General features: G+C 45.6%; 1 protein-coding gene across 2 annotated transcripts in view; it reads right to left on the reverse strand.

The window, feature by feature from the left end:
• The window catches only part of DPYSL3 (dihydropyrimidinase like 3), a 106,597-nt gene that overhangs the window by 51,531 nt on the left and 35,831 nt on the right, over window positions 1–19,235 (reverse strand). The window contains exon 1 of one of the 2 annotated variants that reach the window (XM_060240561.1): window positions 4,565–4,778. The exons of the other annotated variant lie outside the window; for it this stretch is intronic. Coding sequence (XP_060096544.1) covers window positions 4,565–4,606 — 42 coding nt within the window. The 5' untranslated portion in view covers window positions 4,607–4,778. Of the gene's footprint in view, window positions 1–4,564; window positions 4,779–19,235 lie in introns of those variants that run through there. 2 annotated transcript variants of the gene reach the window in all.

The following is a 19,235-nucleotide window of genomic DNA, read 5'->3' on the forward strand; positions in this document are numbered from 1 at the left end:
CCCCCCACCCCAATCTCCTGGAGAAGGAAGGAAAGAGCCAGAGCTTCCTTTGCAGTTCCCTGGATCCCATGGGAGAAATACAAAGAAAGCACCTTTAAGACCAACGAGTGCAAACATTCTAACCATGTTTTAAGTTTTTTAAAAAAATATACTTAATTGTGTTTGTCTTTGTCTTTTATAATGTTTATATCTCTGCTACCTAATCTTAAATAGACATGGCCCAGCCTGACACGGCCTGGCCCAACAATGTCTCGTTTACGTCAGTTTCAGACCTCATAACAAATGAGTTTGACACCCCTGTGCTAGATGAAGCCACATATTCACAGTATAGTTGCTGCTCATAAGCACTAGTACTGAAAACTGATTCAGCTTCCTATTTCCATCAGAGAGTTTTTCAACATAAGTAAGATATGAATATTTAAAGGATTTGAGTGGAAACTGTATGTTTGTCAAGGTAACACACAACACATAAAACTACTTGACCCAAGTCAGCCCATTTGTCTGTCAGGGTCAGCATTGTCTACTCTAATTGTCAATGGTACTCCAGAGTGTCTCAGGTTGGGGTCTTGCACATCACCTGCTAACTGATGTGGGATTTATGCAAAAAAACTGAATTGCTAGAAAAATTTCCAATACCTTAAAGCACTATCTGATTTAGCATGTTTGTTTTTACACCTTTTAGCAACCATTTTTTTAAAAAGTTCCCTATGTAAATTTTATGTCCCAATAGCAACAAACACGTGCTGAAATATGTGATTAGGAATGGAAATAAATCAAGTATGGGTTAGATGGTATGAGCACACAAAATTCATGGTTCAGATGGTATAATCAAACAAATTCAAAGTTAGCATCGAAATTATTTTTACAGGACCACTATTGAAAAATTTAAAGAGAATATTGCGTGTTCCTTCCTTACATTTTTTAAATTTAAGTGTGTGTGTGTGGGGGGGAAACATTGCCACTGAAAACTGTTGAAACGGAAGTTTTAGCACATTCAAAGAACTGCACATAGTATGCTGCAGGTTTTCCATTTCAACAGAATCTCCCTTTCTTCCACTGAGATCACAGGGCCACCTTAGTTTCACTATCACATTCTGTAGAAACACCTGGCAGCTCTCTATATGATAGGCAATTGTGATACTGGCAGGGCTTTTTGTGAACAGGAACGCACCAGAACACAGCTCCGGCTGGCTTGGCATCAGGGTGTGGCCTAATATGCAAATAGGATTCTCCTGGGCTTTTTTTGTAGAACAATGGTGATGTCAGGGGGTGTGGCCTAATATGAAAATGAATTCTTGCTGGGCCTTTTCTACAAAAAAGGCCCTGGATAGTGGTGACTGCAATATTTGGATTATTATATATATTATCTGTTTCCTCCCTCCCCCAATTACAAATTAATAAGGCATTCTCTCACACAATTCCTATGGATAATCACCTGAAAAATATCAAATTATAACCCAAAAACTGCCTAATATTGTATAAGTAATAGCATCCATTCATTGGTAATAACTTTATGAAACAATGTTTAGAAACTCGAAACCTTTCTTTGGGAAACTAAAGCATCACAACTGCGAACCTGAAGTTGTTACAGATTGTACCTGTGACCTTCAGCTTAGAAAGCAGAAGCAAACCACTTTATTATTTTTAAATATATTTTATTATTAAACATAAAGCAAATAACACTATCATCTTACAGGATTTCATCCCAGTCCTGATGATCACATAAACTGTTATGCTTTGCTTCAGACAAACGCTCTACAGATTCAACCAAGTGACACTATTTGTGCATGGAAACCACTATCTTTTTATCAACATTCACTGCCAGCAGTGGAATTCATTACCAGCTGTGACAAGGGGACTGGGGTTACTGACATAGCTAATTACTGGTCTTATTCCTTTAAGAGTGGTTTTTTAAAAGTTTCAAGTGTATAACACTTGTATAACAAGTGTATAACACTTGTATAACACTCCCCCTGCCCCTCATCCCAGTATACCTGTCAAATGTGGGGAAACTGATGGCTGAAGACAACCTGCACTCATTACATGGCAACCAGCATTGAAGACATATAAAAGCCTATATAAATAGTATACCCTCTAGAGTACTTCTTGCAGTGTAAAAAGTGTATACTGGGAACAGAGTGAGTTTTCTGTCGAATATGTCTTTCAAATCACAGGGCACTCAGTCTCCCTCAAGGGTTCCTGACATTCTTAATGCATAACTCCTGTCCTGACAGTACCATCCATACCAACAAAGGAAAAACATCTCTTGCATATTAAGCAAGGGATGTTTCTTTGACAGCACAATCTTTCAACTGTAGCACACAGTTATGCAGTACACAACTAGCAATTATCGACACTACCAGCTGAATAGTAAGTATGATAATATCAGGAAGTATGTTTAGATTTTACAAGCTGTTTGCTAGCTACACCAACTCCAAAGTGCCTCTTAAAATTACAGAGTCTGAGATTGGGTATACACTTACTGAAAACCGGGGGGGGGGGGGCAGAGGGGGGGCGGGGTGCCCTAATAATTATTGTGAAACAAATCCTGAAAAGCACAATATTCACATCTGCTGTTTTCCTGCTGTCCCAAAGCAAAGGGCACAGCACAGCAGAATGTAAAATGTAACCCTTAAAGCTACTGTTCTTCCTGCTATTTCAAAGAAAGCAGGGCATATGGTGAGTACCAGCTAGGTGTGGCCATTCTGCAAAGAACCTCAGAGAGGCAAAACTACTGCAATCAGGTGCGGCAGCACAAAAGAAAACAGTATCATGGGGTTTAGCTAATGTAGGTCACACCTTGCAGATCCACAGGGGAAAAGAAACACACTATGTTCATTCAACTGTTTCACTGTTTTGTGCTACATTCATATTTGCTTCTTTTCACTGAAAGAAAATAAGAACTTGATTAAATATTTAAAAGATTAATTCCTAACTGCCTTTAATGCCAGAAAATAAGCCGTAGAAGTTCTTCTCAAAGCTGAATATGCAATGCCTATGTTTATCCCATTCCTAGCATTAGTCCCAAGCATCTGAACTAGAATCCTCTGTGTATTATGCCTTAAAAGAAACAATCTGATCCAATCACAATTCAAGAAGAGGGTTGTTTCTCCCAGAGGGAAAATAGCATACAAACTGGCATCTGCACATAAGGTTAACTCCCTTATTTTAATGTACAGGTAGAGAATGGCATCTCACACAAAACAAATATTCACTAGTACCAAATCCTTTAAATCAAATGAATCTCTAAGATGAGCTAACAAAAGAAATTTCAAAACCCCTTTTTTGCAAAAAAAAAAAAAAAAAAGGTCACCAAGAAAGGTGTTATTTTTGGGAAACATCTGAACGTGGGCATTTAAAACACTTAGAACACAGTGTATTTGCCAAGCTTCTCCTTTTTTATGCCTGTGTCTGGTTGTGCTTCCTTTGTTTGCCTCAAAGATGGAGTAACCACCCATTTCCCCAATGCATACCCTATCCCACAAAAGATTTCATTAAAATGCATTGGAAACAAAGCACAGCTGCACTCCTTGCCTCTGAAGCCTGCAACAATAAACCCCAGGCTTACTGAAGACCATGGGGGTACCTTCACTGAAAAGCGCTTCATTGCATCAACAATAAATCAGGGTGGAGCATGAAGCCACTGGAAAAAGCATCTGCAGGGCACACAACAAGAATAATGCACACTACTATTCTTCACAAAATTCTCTCTCTGTGTTCTCCATCAGCCACTTTCCCACTCATATTTAAAACAATAACTAGTTAACTAGTTTGGAAGCCTGAGTTTTCATTTTTATAGAGAAACTAATTCTGCTTTTCCCCTGTGCCAGTCAAAACAGATGACGCACCCAAAATATGCAGCAAACAAAACTATGCAGCAGGCAATATGGGCATGCTGATGTTCCTGCTTTTGAAAAAACAAAGGGGGGGGGGGGAAGATATATTAATCTAATAATAGTTTTAAAACTACCAAGTTTAAAAGCCAGTTGGTCAGATCCTCCCAAGATGACACGGACTATCCAAAGCCGGGCAAAAAGTGCTCAAACATCCTGAAATTGGTCAGGGAGGGTCACCCCACCACGTATGTTTGTAAAAGAGAATGTCACTAAATTATCAGTATGTCCAACAGACACAGAGCACAGTCATTACCCCTGTGAAGGGGGAAGATAAGAATCTACTGCAACAGTTTGAGCAATGAAGGTTAGAGATTAATATCAATGCTGTTGCAAACAAGCTAACAGCATAGAAAGATCCATGCATCAGTCAATTGTACCAATTACAAAAGTCCCAATATTTCTCTCTTGAGGACACACCCTTCCCTTTCAGCAAGCTGCTCAACTATTTACTATCTGTATACATACACACACCCCAAAATCTCTGAGGCCAGATTGTACAGACTCCTTGAAAAACAGAGTCACACGTGAGGCGCAGTAAATCGTTACAAAACAAGTAACGAGTACAGACACAGTGGGAGGGGGGAAGATGTGTTGAAAACACCTCACATAAATTTAAGAAATAAGGGGATGGGGTGGGACGGGACTGGAGAAGAGGTTAAACCACTCACCGTTATCCTGGGGATGTTCTTCTTTCCTTGGTAACCAGACATGATGTGAGGGAGTTGTTACGGGGCAAAGCCAGTTCCTACCCTCCACCGTGGAAGCAGCACCAGATTGTAAAAAGCTCAAGATCAGGTGGAACAAATAAATGGTGCTTGCTTCTTTCCTCTCTTCTCCCACTCCTTTTCCTTCCTCTCTCTCTCCCCCTTTCTGTCTTACCCCCCTTCCTTCAGTTTCACACAATAGTAAATCCTCTCTCCCTCCTCTTTTACGAATGACAGCTGGGACCCTGTAAGACAAGAATGGCTGATGAGATGACTCCTCCCTTCTCCTTCTTCCCAGTCTCGCTTTCTCTGTGTATTGATTTCTCCCTCTGCTTGCTTCATCTGCCTCACCCACTCTTTGGGGCTGTCACTGCAATAAGACATAACCGCCACTAGAGGGTAATAGTGGAAAAAATTCAAGCTCTCAGCTTTTCACAGGGCACTGGGAAGCTTCAGAAACCCTTTCCTAGAGATGTCTGCTATTGTAGAATCTGAACCACAGACAAAGCGATGAAGCATCCAAAGAGCACAGATTTCCTGGAATCTACAGCAAATAGGAGCTAGCTTTTCCTGCCTTAATTTTCACAGACATGTGATGAAAGTATCTGGAGAAATTCCATCTCTTTGTGTGAGAATTGATTTCAAAGCTGCTTTATACAGCACACCATCATTCAAAAGAAAAACACACTAGAAGAACAGTGACTAATCTGGCATATGTACCATAACACCATGCCAATGAAGCATTCTGCGAGAAACCAACCTTCCAACTACTTTTCCTTTGATTTTAATGTATTTTTATAATAAATTTTTATTCTGCCCTTCCTTCAAGAAGCTTAGAGCAGTATACAAGGTTCTTCCTTGTTCCGTTTTGTCAACACATTAACCCTGAGAAGTAGGCTAAACCAAAATTATCTGGCTCAAAGACACTCAGTGAATTTCATATCAAGTAGAAATTTGAAGTCAGGTCCGAATGACTTGATAAAAATTCCCAATGAAAACTCTACTCTTGGAACTATATTCTCCAGACTTTATATACTGCAGCCTTCAAGACTATAGGTGCAAGGTTGGCAACCTAATTGTACTTGAACCGAGTGTAACCGGGCCTGGGTATGTATGTGTGTGTGTCTGTTCTCAGATTTTCAGACAACCATTTTTTTTTAATCTTTTGATTGTCAGAGAAAGAAATCAAAGCATACAAGGAGATCTGGACATAAGCTTTGTTTTTATGTTTATGTATACTGAAAATAAGGAGCTCTGTGGTGTGAGCAAGAGACCCCTAATTTCAGTTACATACGGACATCGTAATTACCTGTTTGGTTGCCAGGGTGCCTGGAGATTCAACTCACACACAACTGCTGTGAGACGTGGGTTTTATCTACCATTTTATAAGAGACTTATGTGAGTACTAACAGCCTCAGCTTTACAACAGCACTCTATATCTCTGGAAGAGTGCTAGCCAGAAGTACAGATGGGTTTCCAGCCACTCCGTGCGAGCACCATCTCGGCCATCGCTGCCATGAACTGTCCGGGCAAGCCGTTTCCAGCCTTAACCACGAAAGCCACGTTGATAGGCTAACATCACCAGCGACCATCTTCCTGTAGTGCCAGACTCCATGACAGCGAAGCGAGAGGCTCACGTACCCAACAGCTGTTACTTTTGCATAAGGCAATCAAACTTATCTTAGGCGTGGATTCTGCCAGACTGCCTAAGCTTTTGTCCAATGGAACCCAGGACAAAAGATGGTGCCAGCAGGGAAGTAAAGAAGAGGAAGAACAGCTTCATATAGAGCCAGAGTTCTTTGTATAAATCGGGTGTCACCTTAGGTATCAATTTATAACAAATGTTTGATTTTACGTATATATTATGAAATGTTAATTTTAAAGTGTAATTTTATATTTTTATGTTAGTTTTATATATGTTGTAAGCCGCCCTGAGCCACTCGGTGGGAAGGGCGGGATATAAATCCCAGATAAATAAATAAATAAATAAATAAAATTTGGCCCTCTATTGTCACTTTTAGATAAGTTTGGATAGCTTGTTTAATCACCTCCACCCATGCCTTGCCCTAACAGTCACACTGGAACCTCCCCCCTACCCATTGTTACCTGGAAACCCAATCAGGTAACCAGGGTCAGGTCCGCTCATTGGCTGGATATGGGCACCCTTTCAGGTGCCCTAAATAGACTGGCCACTGCCCACAACACAAATCAAGCCCCTATGGTCACTTCGGAGTCTCCCCTTTTTCTGAGGTCATGTACCAGCTGACCACCTGTCATCAGCCCCTGCACCTCCTACCCCCTAAGGGTTCAAGGTAGTCCTTATAAGCTCTGACCCAACTCCCCACATGTGTGCATCTGACAGTACCACATACTCCACTGTTAGATACGCCCCTGATACCTGATCAGTTGAGGGTCCATCCCCCATCTCCTTTTTCATCGCCACTGGAGCCTTCCTCAAAGACTACGATAAGTAATTATTACCCTGTTTATCAATCCTTGTGTTTACCCCTGTCTATTTCAACCCTATCTTTATTAGGACTGTATGTGTGTTGTGTGACTTTATACCCTTGAATGTTTGCCTTTATTCTATAATAGAACCCCTTATTATTATATTATATTGTCTCATTATTGGGTAACTTCCAAAGCAGACACCTTCTGTATAAACAGGTTTTTGATCTCGCTGAAAGGCTGATTGCCCTCCACTCTAAATTCCCCAAAATCCTATTTTTAGGGCAATTTGCTTAACAGATATTGGTGGAGAAAGCGTTGGCAAAACCCTGGTCGTCAGAACACACGGGAGTCGACACGTGTGTTTTCTGGCAGCCAGATGTGGAAGGATATTTCTTTGAGAACTTACCCTATTAGGCTTGAGTGATTGTGAATGAGTGACTGAGAACTGTGTGATTGGTTCTAGAAGAGCATTCTATACCTTGTGGGGGGGCTGCTCCCGCTCTATCATTCAGCGCTGATTCTCCAGCCGCACCCAGAGGGCCAGATACCGCCTGTATAGGGGCTGAGCCTGACTGGAAAGCAAGGGGAGAATCACGTGAAGCCCGGCCACCGTCTTGATTGGCCTACTCAACGCATCTATCGAAAGTTGGGAAAGAGATCAGGCTAGGTTGCTGTTTAGGAATGGATAGGTCCCCATCCCCGCTTCTCACCCTCATTTCTTGTGCATTACACGCACATAGGATAGCACTTAGTATTGTCTTCGGAGTGTGCACCGGTTGGAGTGACTCTCCGGAAATACAGACCTTGTATTATCAGTGATGCGTTCAACGGAGCGAGGCTGGTATATACAATAGAGTTGCCACAGGAGGGTTGGGCTACCTTAAGCCAGTCTCCTCATGAGTAAACTCACTGCCTCAGCAGGTAATTAAAGCTAGCTAACATGACTGAAGAGCAAAAATAAAATTGTGGCAGTAGAAAAGGGCTACCTTGAGTCAATCTCCTTGTGCACAACAAAGCCACCTCACAGGGAAAGCGCTAACCTAAGTTGAGAGCGAACAAATCCCCGCCTAATCAGGTTGCGCACCGGTTGGAGTGACCCTGATCCTACAGCAAGTAAATCCCTTGTCTTGCCTGGCTGTGCACTGGACCCAGGAAGAGCGCAGACCCCTTTTCCCTCTTTGACGTTGGAAAACTCAACAAGGAAAAAGAAAATACATACAGGAGCCGTTTGAGAGAAAGGAACAGGCCATTTCTCTCTCCCTCTATCTCTCCATTTAAAAATTAGTTCCTGTTAAAAACTAAAGGCAGCAAAAATGATGGCAAAGAAAGAAGTCTCTCCCTTTAAATTGGATAAAAGAAGAGAGACCGCCCCTGGGAACCTGGTTCTTTTAAAGGATCCAATCCCCTGCAGACTTTGAGAACTGCATATCAAGAACTATATAAAAAGGATCACCCCAGTTTCAGTAAGAAGGAAAAGTGCGTGATCTGGGGATTATACCTGGCATTACAGGATAGTGTGTCTGTAATTAATCAATTGAAGGATAATTTGGAAAGCTGGGAGAATGAGTTAGAATGCTTGAAGCAGGAGTTAAAAAATACTAAGGGCCAATTAGAAAAGGAACTGGAAGTTACCAAAGATCGGTTAAGCAAAGAACTAACCAATGCAAAAGCCAACTTCGAATAGGAATTGGGAACTACTAAGGATAGGTTAGGTAAAGAGCTAATAGACACCAAGGCCCACTTGGAACACGAGTTAGAAGATACCAAAACCAGACTACAAAATGAGCTAGGGGATACTAAAACACAGTTTACTCAAATGTTGCAAGAAACTAGAGAAAAACTGAGCCAAGAGCTTCAACAAACCAAAGATGAGAATAGGCAACTTAAAAACCAACTGGAGGCTGAAAGAGCCGGGTTTGTTTTAGAAAATCAAAGACAAGCAGACCAGATCCGTGAAGGGAAAGAAAGAATGAAGGAGACCGAACTGAAGGCCAATGTCCTTGCAGGACAGCTTCAGGACACTCTCACTCACATTAACAAGTTACAAAGTGCAGTGCAGTATATTTCTGAAGAAAATCACAAGAAGAGAGAAGCTGCAAGCCACGATGTGTGTAGGAGACTCGTATCCGATTTGAGACAAAGTCTAAAAAGGCAAGTTTCTGTGATTTTCACTATCTACCCCGCAGCTGTGTTAGATTGCCCTACAGAGGAAGAAGTCTTCCCCTTTGAGGAAGAGCAATCTAAAGAAGCTGAGACTTGTCTTGTGCCTCCCCCAGCTACTTACCAGCCCATAGGACCAGTACATCTTAAGGATGCCACCACTACTGCAGCCTCCAGAAAGAAAACCAAGGAACTAGTTAGTGAAAGACAGCCCTGGAGACCAGCTGAAGCTAAAGCTGTAGCAGATAGACTGGGTACCCTTAACAAATCCCCTGTTACTCAATGGATTACCAAGACCCTAACTATTGATAGTACAGTAGATGGTGCAGACCTCGCCCAGCTGGCAAGATTGTGTACTACCGGCCCAGATTCTGTAAAACTAGAGTCTTGGATTTCCAATAAGAAATTAGCCCAGAAGACTTCCACAGAACGGATGCAAGTCATTTTGACTAGCTTTCGCCCTGGGTACACGCTAAATAAAATTTACATGAACGAAAGACAGCAATCGGGAGAGGATCCAGTAGAGTATTTAACTAGAATGAAGCTATTAGCAGATTTAGCAGACCAGCTCAATTATGATAATAATGATGAGCCCGACTGTCAAGTCTGCTGTATTTTGATCAACCTATTTTCTAACTCTGGTTCAGAAGTAAGGAATTCTGGGTAGCTCACACTGAACACCGAATGCTGCTAGCTAACTCTCCTTCCCCCCTCCTAGCTATGCCTTTGTTATGTAGCCTGCTTTGAAATCCTGATATGTGAACAAGATAGTGGAACCTTCTCAGGCCGGGTGTCTGTGGGAGTGTGAAGCGCCAAGGCCTTGGCTTGGGAACGAGGGAGTAACATCCTAGTGCGAAAATGTACTGCATAGAGTGCCCCGCCCGTAGGAATCCTTTGATCTATACCTTAAATGCTTGGTTAATGTCTATGTACCCCAGTCCTTCAATCTCTATCACGGTCTTCAGTTCTGCTTTCAATAAACTAGCAACTTTGTTTCAACCAAAGACTCGTTATTGAATCCAGCTGACTTGACATTTTGAAGGACTCCTCTCTCGGAGTTCAACCTTTCCGGCAACTTGAAAAGGCGATGACCGACCAGACTCCGGACAACGGAGAACTCCCAACCAGAGCGGAGGTGGCCAAGACACCCTGGCACATCCACACTGCCAGAAGGACCGCGGCCTCTCCCCCCCAGTTTCAACTGCTGGTTACTCCCCGGCAATACCAACCGAGGACCTCCACCACGCTGATGGACCAGGCACCAATCCGCCGGGAGGCGATCATGACTCGCCACACCAAGCGGGTTCAACTGGCCACAGCTGCCAACCCGGGCAAGTCGGGCGAAAAAGTTGAGGCGACCATGACTCAAGCTCCTGGCAGCGGAGGCGAAAGCACCGAGTGTGGGGCGGAGGACGGAGGGCCGAAACCCAAGGACCCGCACGATGAGGACTATGAGATGTTTCGGTCGATGGTCCGCCGCGAGGTCGACGGAGCGGTAAAGGACCTCAAAGACCAGATGCTGACCCTGACCACGCAGCTGGGGAAAGCGTTGGGGGTGACCGGGGCTCATCAGCAACAGCCAGGACCAGCGGGACCTCGGGGCTGCCCAAGCCAACCGCCACCCGTCGCTCCCGCGGCTCCCCAAGCGCCGGCGGCACCCCAAGCGCCGGCGGCACCTGCCCCAGTCAGGCAACGAGACTTGGGGGGGGGGCAGGAGCTGGATGCCACTTTCGACAGGGACCCGGAGGAAGTGAACTACTTTGCAATCCAAGCGAATAGCTACATGTACTATTGGGGAGACCTATTCCCCGACGAGATGAGCCGAGTTGATTACCTGGGGTCAAAGCTGCGGGGCGCGGCTAAGAAATGGTACGTGAGCCTGTGTGAGACCAACAGCCCGATCCTGCACTTCGTAAACACGTTTGTACAAGCCCTACTGACCCAATACGAGGACCCACTGCAGGAAGCCCGAGCGCTATCGGCGCTGCGGAACATGAAGCAGGGGGCCCGATCCATCCGGGAGTATGCTGCAGATTTCCAGGCTAACGCTGCCAGGGCCCGGAACTGGAACGAAGTAATGAAGATCGAGCACTTCACCAACGGGCTGAACCCTAGCATTCTGGATCGAGCGCTCACCCAAGCCAGCCCAGACACGCTAGTGGAATGGATCCAGTTGGCGGGAGAGGTGGAAACCAACCTGAAGTGAGTGGCAATGCTGCGCCAAGCCCTGGCGGCGGGCAAAGGAGCACCCAAAACCACCCCCGGGAAGGTCGAGCCTCCCAAAGCCAAGAAGCCGCCGGTGGTCGCTCCGGCGGGGCCCCGCCGTTGCTTCTGGTGCGGTGACCCAAACCACCTTGCCTCCAACTGCCCCCAGCCTCCCGCGGGAACCACCCCGGCGCCGGGGTCAACCAGGCAGAGCACCCCGGGACCCAAGAAGCCCCCTGGCTGCCCTAAGGATGCGGCGAAAAGCAACGCGTTGATGGTGCAGGAGGAGCTGCAGGAGGAAGAAGTCCGTCTGTCTGCAGAATTGGCCGACCTCGCGTGGGAAGAGGAGCTGGCGGGAAACAACTCCGACCTGCTCTGAACGGTGCCAGCCAGCAGGTCGATCGGGAAAAGGCACCACTGACGGTGAGAGCCACGGGAAGACTGTACTTTGTAATGGTGAAATTGTTGAACCCAAAATTGAGAAGGTTCCTACAAATCCGAGCCCTCGTAAACTCGGGGTGCAACCGAGAATTAATCTCCCCCAAGGTGGTGGAGGCCCTGGGGCGAGAGCGCTCGCAGCTACCCCACCCCATGCTGTTTGAGCAGATGGACAAGTCAGTGATGGGGGGGGGAGCCCTGTACACAGGAAACAGAGCCATGCCCCTTGGGGATTGAGAACAATTGGGACCAGGAGACTTTTGTCATTGCCCCGGCCTGCGGCTACCCTGTAGTGTTGGGAGTGGGGTGGCTGGAAAGGCATGAGCCCCTCATTCGTTGGAAAGCGCAGACCATTAGGTTCCCCGACCCAGATTGCAGCGGGCACTTATGGAACACGGCGTGGGGGCTGCGGGCGCCTGCCGCCCGAGAGAGGGCGTGTGTCCTGGTAGAGGAGGTGCACCATGTCCCAAGCGTGTATCGCGACCTGATGGAAGTGTTTAGCGAGCGGGAGGTCAATCAACTACCCCCCCATCGGAACACGGACTGCGCCATAGAACTGATCCCCGGGGAAAGCCTACCCCGGGCCAAACTCTACCAGATGGGGTGGGCCGAGAAAAAGGAACTGCGCAAATTCTTAGACTTGAACCTGGAGAGGGGTTTCATTAGACCCGCAACGGCCCCCCATGCGGCCCCGGTTTTGTTTAGAAAGAAGAAGGATGGGACGCTTAGACTTTGCACTGATTTTCGCGGGATAAACGCGATTTCGATGTCCAACGCCCCATCCCCCTCATCAAAGACCTACTGAACATGGTGTCAGGGGGGGAAATCTTTACGAAACTCGACCTGAGAGACGCGTACTTCAGAGTGCGCATCAAGGAGGGGGATGAATGGAAGACGGCGTTTAACACTCCAATGGGACAATTTGAATATTTGGTTATGCCATTTGGGTTGCAGGGGGCGCCGGGGGTGTTCATGAACTTTATAAATGATGTGTTGAGAAAATTTCTGTACAAGGGGGGGGGTGGTGTACCTGGATGACATCATTATTTACTCCCAAGATGAGCAATCTCATGTAAAATTGGTGAGGGAGGTACTGACCACCCTGCTAGAGCACCAACTGTATGCGAAACTGTCTAAATGCGAGTTTCACCGCACCGAACTGGACTACCTCGGGTTCCGAGTGTCCAGGGAAGGGCTAGCCATGGACCCCGCAAAAGTGCAGGCGGTCTTAGAATGGGCCCCCCCGAGGACACGTAGACAGCTCCAATCATTTCTCGGGTTCGCAAATTTTTACAGAGGATTCATTGAGGGGTTTGCCCAGATCGCCCTGCCCCTAACTGACCTCCTAAAGACGAAAGGGAAGGGGGAGGACGCGAAGTGACCCGGGGCCAGACTGAACTGGATGCCTGCCTGCCGGGCGGCTTTCGACCGGCTCAAGCAACTGTTCACCAGCGAGCCGGTCCTAAGCCACCCGGATGAGCAGAAGGGCTTCGTGGTGCAATGCGACGCTTCCGACGTCGCCGTAGGAGCCATTCTCATGCAGAGGGATGGGGAGGGGAAACTGCAGCCCTGTGCCTACATCTCGCGGAAATTCTCAGACGAGCAGAGGAATTCGTCGGTGTGGGACAAGGAGGCTTTCGCAGTCATGTTTGCATTAAAAACTTGGAGGTCATGGCTAGAGGGGGCCAGAGTGCCATTTGAAGTGTGGACTGACCACAAAAACCTCGAAGCGCTAATGAGGAAAAGGAAACTGAGTGAAAAGCAAATCAGGTGGGCGGGATTCTTTTCCAAATTCGATTTCACCCTAAAACACATCCCAGGGACCCGGAACTTTTTGGCTGACGCTCTGTCCAGGCTCCCACAACATGAGAGCCAGAGGGAGGAGGTGGTAGACTCATTAATATCCCCCACGCAAGTGGCGGCCATGGTCACCACCCGCTCACAGAAAAAGAGGGAGCTGGACGGGCTCAGCCGCGAACGCATCGCCTTGGAGACCGAGAGGGAGGGAGGTGGGCGGCCCGAGGGGGTGCAGAAGGGGAAAGACGGGTTGTGGTACAAAGGGGAGAAACTATACATCCCGGTAACACTGAGAAGAGAAATCTTGCAATTATGTCACTCATCTAAGTTGGCCGGGCACTTTGGCTATGTGAAAACTGCACTTAGTGAACCGACAATTTTGGTGGCCGTCCCTGCGAAAGGACGTGTCAGAATTTGTAACCAGCTGCCCGGTGTGCATAATGGCAAAAAAGGGGGGAAAGCCCCCAGGTCTGTTGCAACCACTGGAAACGGCCAAACACCCCTGGGCCATTGTGTCCATGGATTTTATAGTAGAACTTCCCTCTTCACAGGGGAAAACAGTCATTCTGGTGGTGGTAGACACGTTTTCAAAACAAGCTCATTTCATCCCCTGTGCCCAACTACCCACAGCCAAGAAACTGGCAACCCTATTCTTCGATCACGTGGCCAAACACCGCTCAATCCCCGACAAAGTCATTAGTGACCGTGGACCTCAGTTCGTTGCCACCTTCTGGCGGGAGTTTTGCAAACTGTTAGGGATGGAGCAAGGGTTAAGCTCAGCGTACCATCCCCAGACGGACGGACAGACAGAGGGTGCTGGAACAATATTTGCGGTGCTTTGTGAGCCAGCGCCAGTCCGACTGGGTAGATCTCCTCCCCTTTGCAGAATATGCCTATAACAACAGCACCCACAGCTCCACCAAGGCTTCCCCCTTTTCAACAGTGTTTGGGTATGAGGGAAAACCGATCCCGATGCTGCCGGGGGGGGGGGAGACCCAGGCACAGGCTCTGCCTTCGAACAATGGTGGCAGGGACCTAGCCAGTGCTGGCCTTCCATCCAGGAGAACTTAAAGGTGGCAAAAGAGGCTTACAAGAGACAATACGACAAGTCTCATGTGCCGGTTTGGGAGCTAAAGGCTGGGGACTCAGTATTCCTGTCAACGAAAAATCTGCCCCTCTCTCAACCCTCCCGGAAACTGGCTTTTAAATTCTTGGGTCCCTTTAAGATCAAGCGAGTAATCAACCCAGTGACTGTAGAATTGGATTTGCCTCCTGCCCTTGGTAAAATCCACCCTGTGTTTCATTGCAGCCTGCTCTGTCGAAGTCCGGAACCGTCCAGCTGGCACCCTTCAGAATCAACACCCCTCCCCGTCAGGGGGGAGTGTCGGAGCCTCTCGGGCCCCGAAACACCAAGCTGTAATCGGGAGCAACACCCTCCCCGAGCACGCGCCGCGGGAGGGGCTTAGGGGGGCAGTATGTCAAGTCTGCTGTATTTTGATCAACCTATTTTCTAACTCTGGTTCAGAAGTAAGGAATTCTGGGTAGCTCACACTGAACACCGAATGCTGCTAGCTAACTCTCCTTCCCCCCTCCTAGCTATGCCTTTGTTATGTAGCCTGCTTTGAAATCCTGATATGTGAACAAGATAGTGGAACCTTCTCAGGCCGGGTGTCTGTGGGAGTATGAAGCGCCAAGGCCTTGGCTTGGGAACGAGGGAGTAACATCCTAGTGCGAAAATGTACTGCATAGAGTGCCCTGCCCGTAGGAATCCTTTGATCTATACCTTAAATGCTTGGTTAATGTCTATGTACCCCAGTCCTTCAATCTCTATCATGGTCTTCAGTTCTGCTTTCAATAAACTAGCAACTTTGTTTCAACCAAAGACTTGTTATTGAATCCAGCCGACTTGACACCGACTACCAGGATGATGACCTTAAACTGCTAGTATTTCAGGGTTTCAGTGCCCAAACCAAATTCCTCTTTGGCAATTTGAGGCCAAAAAAGCTCTCATGGGAGGATTTTGAAGATAAAATCCTACAGGTATCTGAAATGATGGAGGATGAGATCCCTTTTAAGAAACAGCAGAAAAAGGAAAGACAGGCTAAACCTATGTTGGCGGTAACTTATGCTAACAATGGGCCACACTCACAATATGTTCCTGGGAATCTGTTTGCACCTCCCCCTCATATGGATCGGGGTAGAGGACACAGAGGACGTGGGAATGGAAATTGGGGAAGAATGGGAGGTGGAAGAGGAAACCAAGGTGGATACCTGAATCTGTTTCAGCAAGGCCCCCCGGTGGTTCCGTCTGCACCTCCCGCCTTCATCCCGGTCCCCAATCCCCCTCAACCCCCACCCCAGCAGCAGCCGCAAAGTGTAGCGGTGTGTCAGACTCCTCTGCCTTTCCAACTTCTGCCCCAGCCTCAAGCACCACAGCAACAAGCTCCAAATCCACCTAAATTATATCCAGATCTCTCCCAGTTCCAAGAAGCAACCTCTCAGTATGCTCCAGCTACTGTCAGCTACGGGCAATCTGACCGGGAAAAAGTGGACACTTCTAACTCACACCGCAACAGAGCATGGGCATATTTAAAGTCATTAGGGTGTGATATGAGTCAATATCACAAGATGCACATAGAAGCCATACTTTTTGCAGCATCAGAAGCTTACAAAGAACAGGTGCCCACGCAAGCGCAGCCAGTTGCCTTGTTGCAGTCATAGTTTAGTCCTCACAATCCTTTCTCTGAAAAATATGATCTCTGCTAGGGGTGTCTGGAGTCCAAATATCTCCCAACAGGGGTTGTGGCCAAATTAAAGCCTGACACTTGGGGGAGACCAATGGTTAAGGCAGACATCGGGACTCCAGGAAAACGTAAAACTGCCACCCTTCTAGTAGATACAGGAGCCTCTCTTAATGTACTCCATCCAAAACTCAGCAGGAACAAAAACCTATGGAACTGGCCGACGATGCAGGAGAAAATCACAAGTCAAAGATTTGGGACAGCATTCCCATAATTGTAGGAAAACTAGCTACTTCCATCCAGTCATGTGAAAATCAGGGAGAAGACGCAGGCATGTTAGGCATTCCCTTTCTCAAAGGCAGCAACCTAACCATAGATCTGGCGAACTGTATGTTATGGCATATACGTGGGGGCTCAGAATTTATTAGCGCCATCCACCAATGCGCAGCTTTAAAAGCCCCACTTCCCCTAGCTACAGTAACTACGGATCAGTGGGTTCAGGACTTCCGAGATGTATGGATCACTGACAAAGCAGAGTGTGAGACTGTGAAAAATGGGTGCGTCCTCATTGAAGGCAGGGATCCTCCTCAGCGACAATACAAATACAAATATCCAGCAGAAGTAGGCATAGAAAAAACTATTGAAGGTCATTTAAAATGGGACGTGATTAGACTTATGCAATCCATTTGTAATGCCCCCTTGTGGCCGGTGTTGAAGGCGAACGGTGTCACTTGGAGAATGACAGTGGACTTCAGGGCTCTGAATGTTGTCACTCCTCCAGTGGTTCCGGTCGTCGCAAAATACAATGAAATTTTGGCTGCCATTGCGGCAGGCTCAAAATTCTACAGTGTTTTAGACTTAGCTAATATGTTCCATTCCATTAGGCTACATGAGGCTTGCTGGTATAAATTTGCCTTTACAGTATGTTTTCAAAAGGACCCTGCAGGGATTTCATTCCAGCCCAAGTATTTGCCATGCTCACGTTGTACAAATGAGGGATCACCTACAGCCCTCTTCAAGGGACCACGTGCTTAGTTATGTAGATGATATTTTAATACATGCAGAAACTGAACAAAAGGCTCATGAGGTCACCCAGGAAGAGCTCAGATTTATTTAAAAAACTGGATTTAAGGCTTTACCCCTGTCTATTTCAACCCTATCTTTATTAGGACTGTATGTGTGTTGTGTGAATTTATACCCTTGTATGTTTGCCTTTATTCTATAATAAAACCCCTTATTATCATATTATATTGGGTAACTTCCAAAGCAGACACCTTCTGTATAAATAGGTTTTTGATCTCGCTGAAAGGCTGATTGCCCTCCACTCTAAATCCCCAAAAATACTATTTTTAGGGCAATTTGCTTAACAGAGATGCAGAGTGCTAAGCTGCAGTACTGCAGTCCAAGCTCTGCTTTCATGACCTGAGTTTGATCCTGGCAGAAGCTGGGTTCAGGAAAGCCGGCTCAAGGTTGACTCAGCCTTCCATCCTTCTAAGATTGGTCAAATAAGTACCCAGCTTATTGGGGGTAAAATATAGATGACTGGGGAAGGCAATGGCAAACCACCCTGTAAAAAGTCTGCCATGAAAACATCATGATGCAACATTGCCCCAAAGTTGAAAACAATTGGTACTTGTACAGGGGACTACTTTTAACTTTATACTGAAGATCCTCTATCCTTATTCTAGACAGGCTCTTTACACATTTCTGACACACAGATTCCAACATTCTATTCTTGCTCCTCATTCAAATCCTGTGTTTTGCATTCATCTCACCTGACATGGCAGAGAAAGCCAATTATCTCTCTTTTTTATAACTCAAATTTTATTCATTTTCTATAAACCAGGTAAAACATATATGCAAAAATGATTTAGGTAATAAAATAAAAAGTAACAAAGATAACTGAACAAATTACAATACCACAAGTACAGCATAACAACTACCAAAAGAAAACAACAACAGAAGGTTAATACAGTACAAAATCAAGGTATTTAGTGGTATTGATGATGTAACAGAAGATTTCTCATTTACATAAGAAAATCAAGCCATTTTTCAACAAATGTATTGGCCATTGAAGGATTCACAGCCTGTAGTATGTCTGCTGAAAGTTTATCTTGTATCAGCAAATTCCAAACTTTATCAAACCATTGGTGTAAAGAAGGAATCTTATTAGTTTTCCAGCACTGAGCTAATTTTATCTTTGCTACCAGAAATAATAAAGAAAATTCCAATTTCAAATTAGAACAAGGTTTGTTAATGCCAAAAATTAAGTAAAATTATTTCTGGCGAAAATGGAATATCAAATCCTACAATCTCTGCAATAGTTCCTATGATAGATTTCCAGAATGAGCTAACTTTGGGGCAGTCCCACCAACAGTGTTTAAAAGTTCCAATCTATCCACATTCTTTCCAGCAGTTTGCGTTAACAATTAATTTACTATAAAACTACCTATGAGGAGCATAATACCAATGTGACCAAACTTTAAGTAGATCAAGACTTAAATAAAGAATTTTTCCACAATATTTTCCATTGTTCATCTGATGATACCAACTGATAGCCTTCTTGCCATTGGTTCTGTTGTGCAGTGTTTTGCAACCAAGATTTCTGGTTTAATAAACGATAAATAATCGAAATTGCCCCTCTATCAGAGAGAGAGAGCCAGATTTTAAGAGAGATTCAAATGGATTAGTAGATCTGTTAACACAAGTAACTGATATAACATTATATAAAGTGTCCCAATTCTCTTTTAAGATTAAAAGTCAACCAAGGATTCGGGGGAAGGAAAGTAATTTATATTTAAGGATTAGGAATTAGAAGAAATCCCCTTCTTTTTTTAGAGCAG

Source organism: Heteronotia binoei, chromosome 5 (genome assembly GCF_032191835.1).
Source record: "Heteronotia binoei isolate CCM8104 ecotype False Entrance Well chromosome 5, APGP_CSIRO_Hbin_v1, whole genome shotgun sequence".
Classification (NCBI taxonomy): domain Eukaryota; kingdom Metazoa; phylum Chordata; class Lepidosauria; order Squamata; family Gekkonidae; genus Heteronotia; species Heteronotia binoei.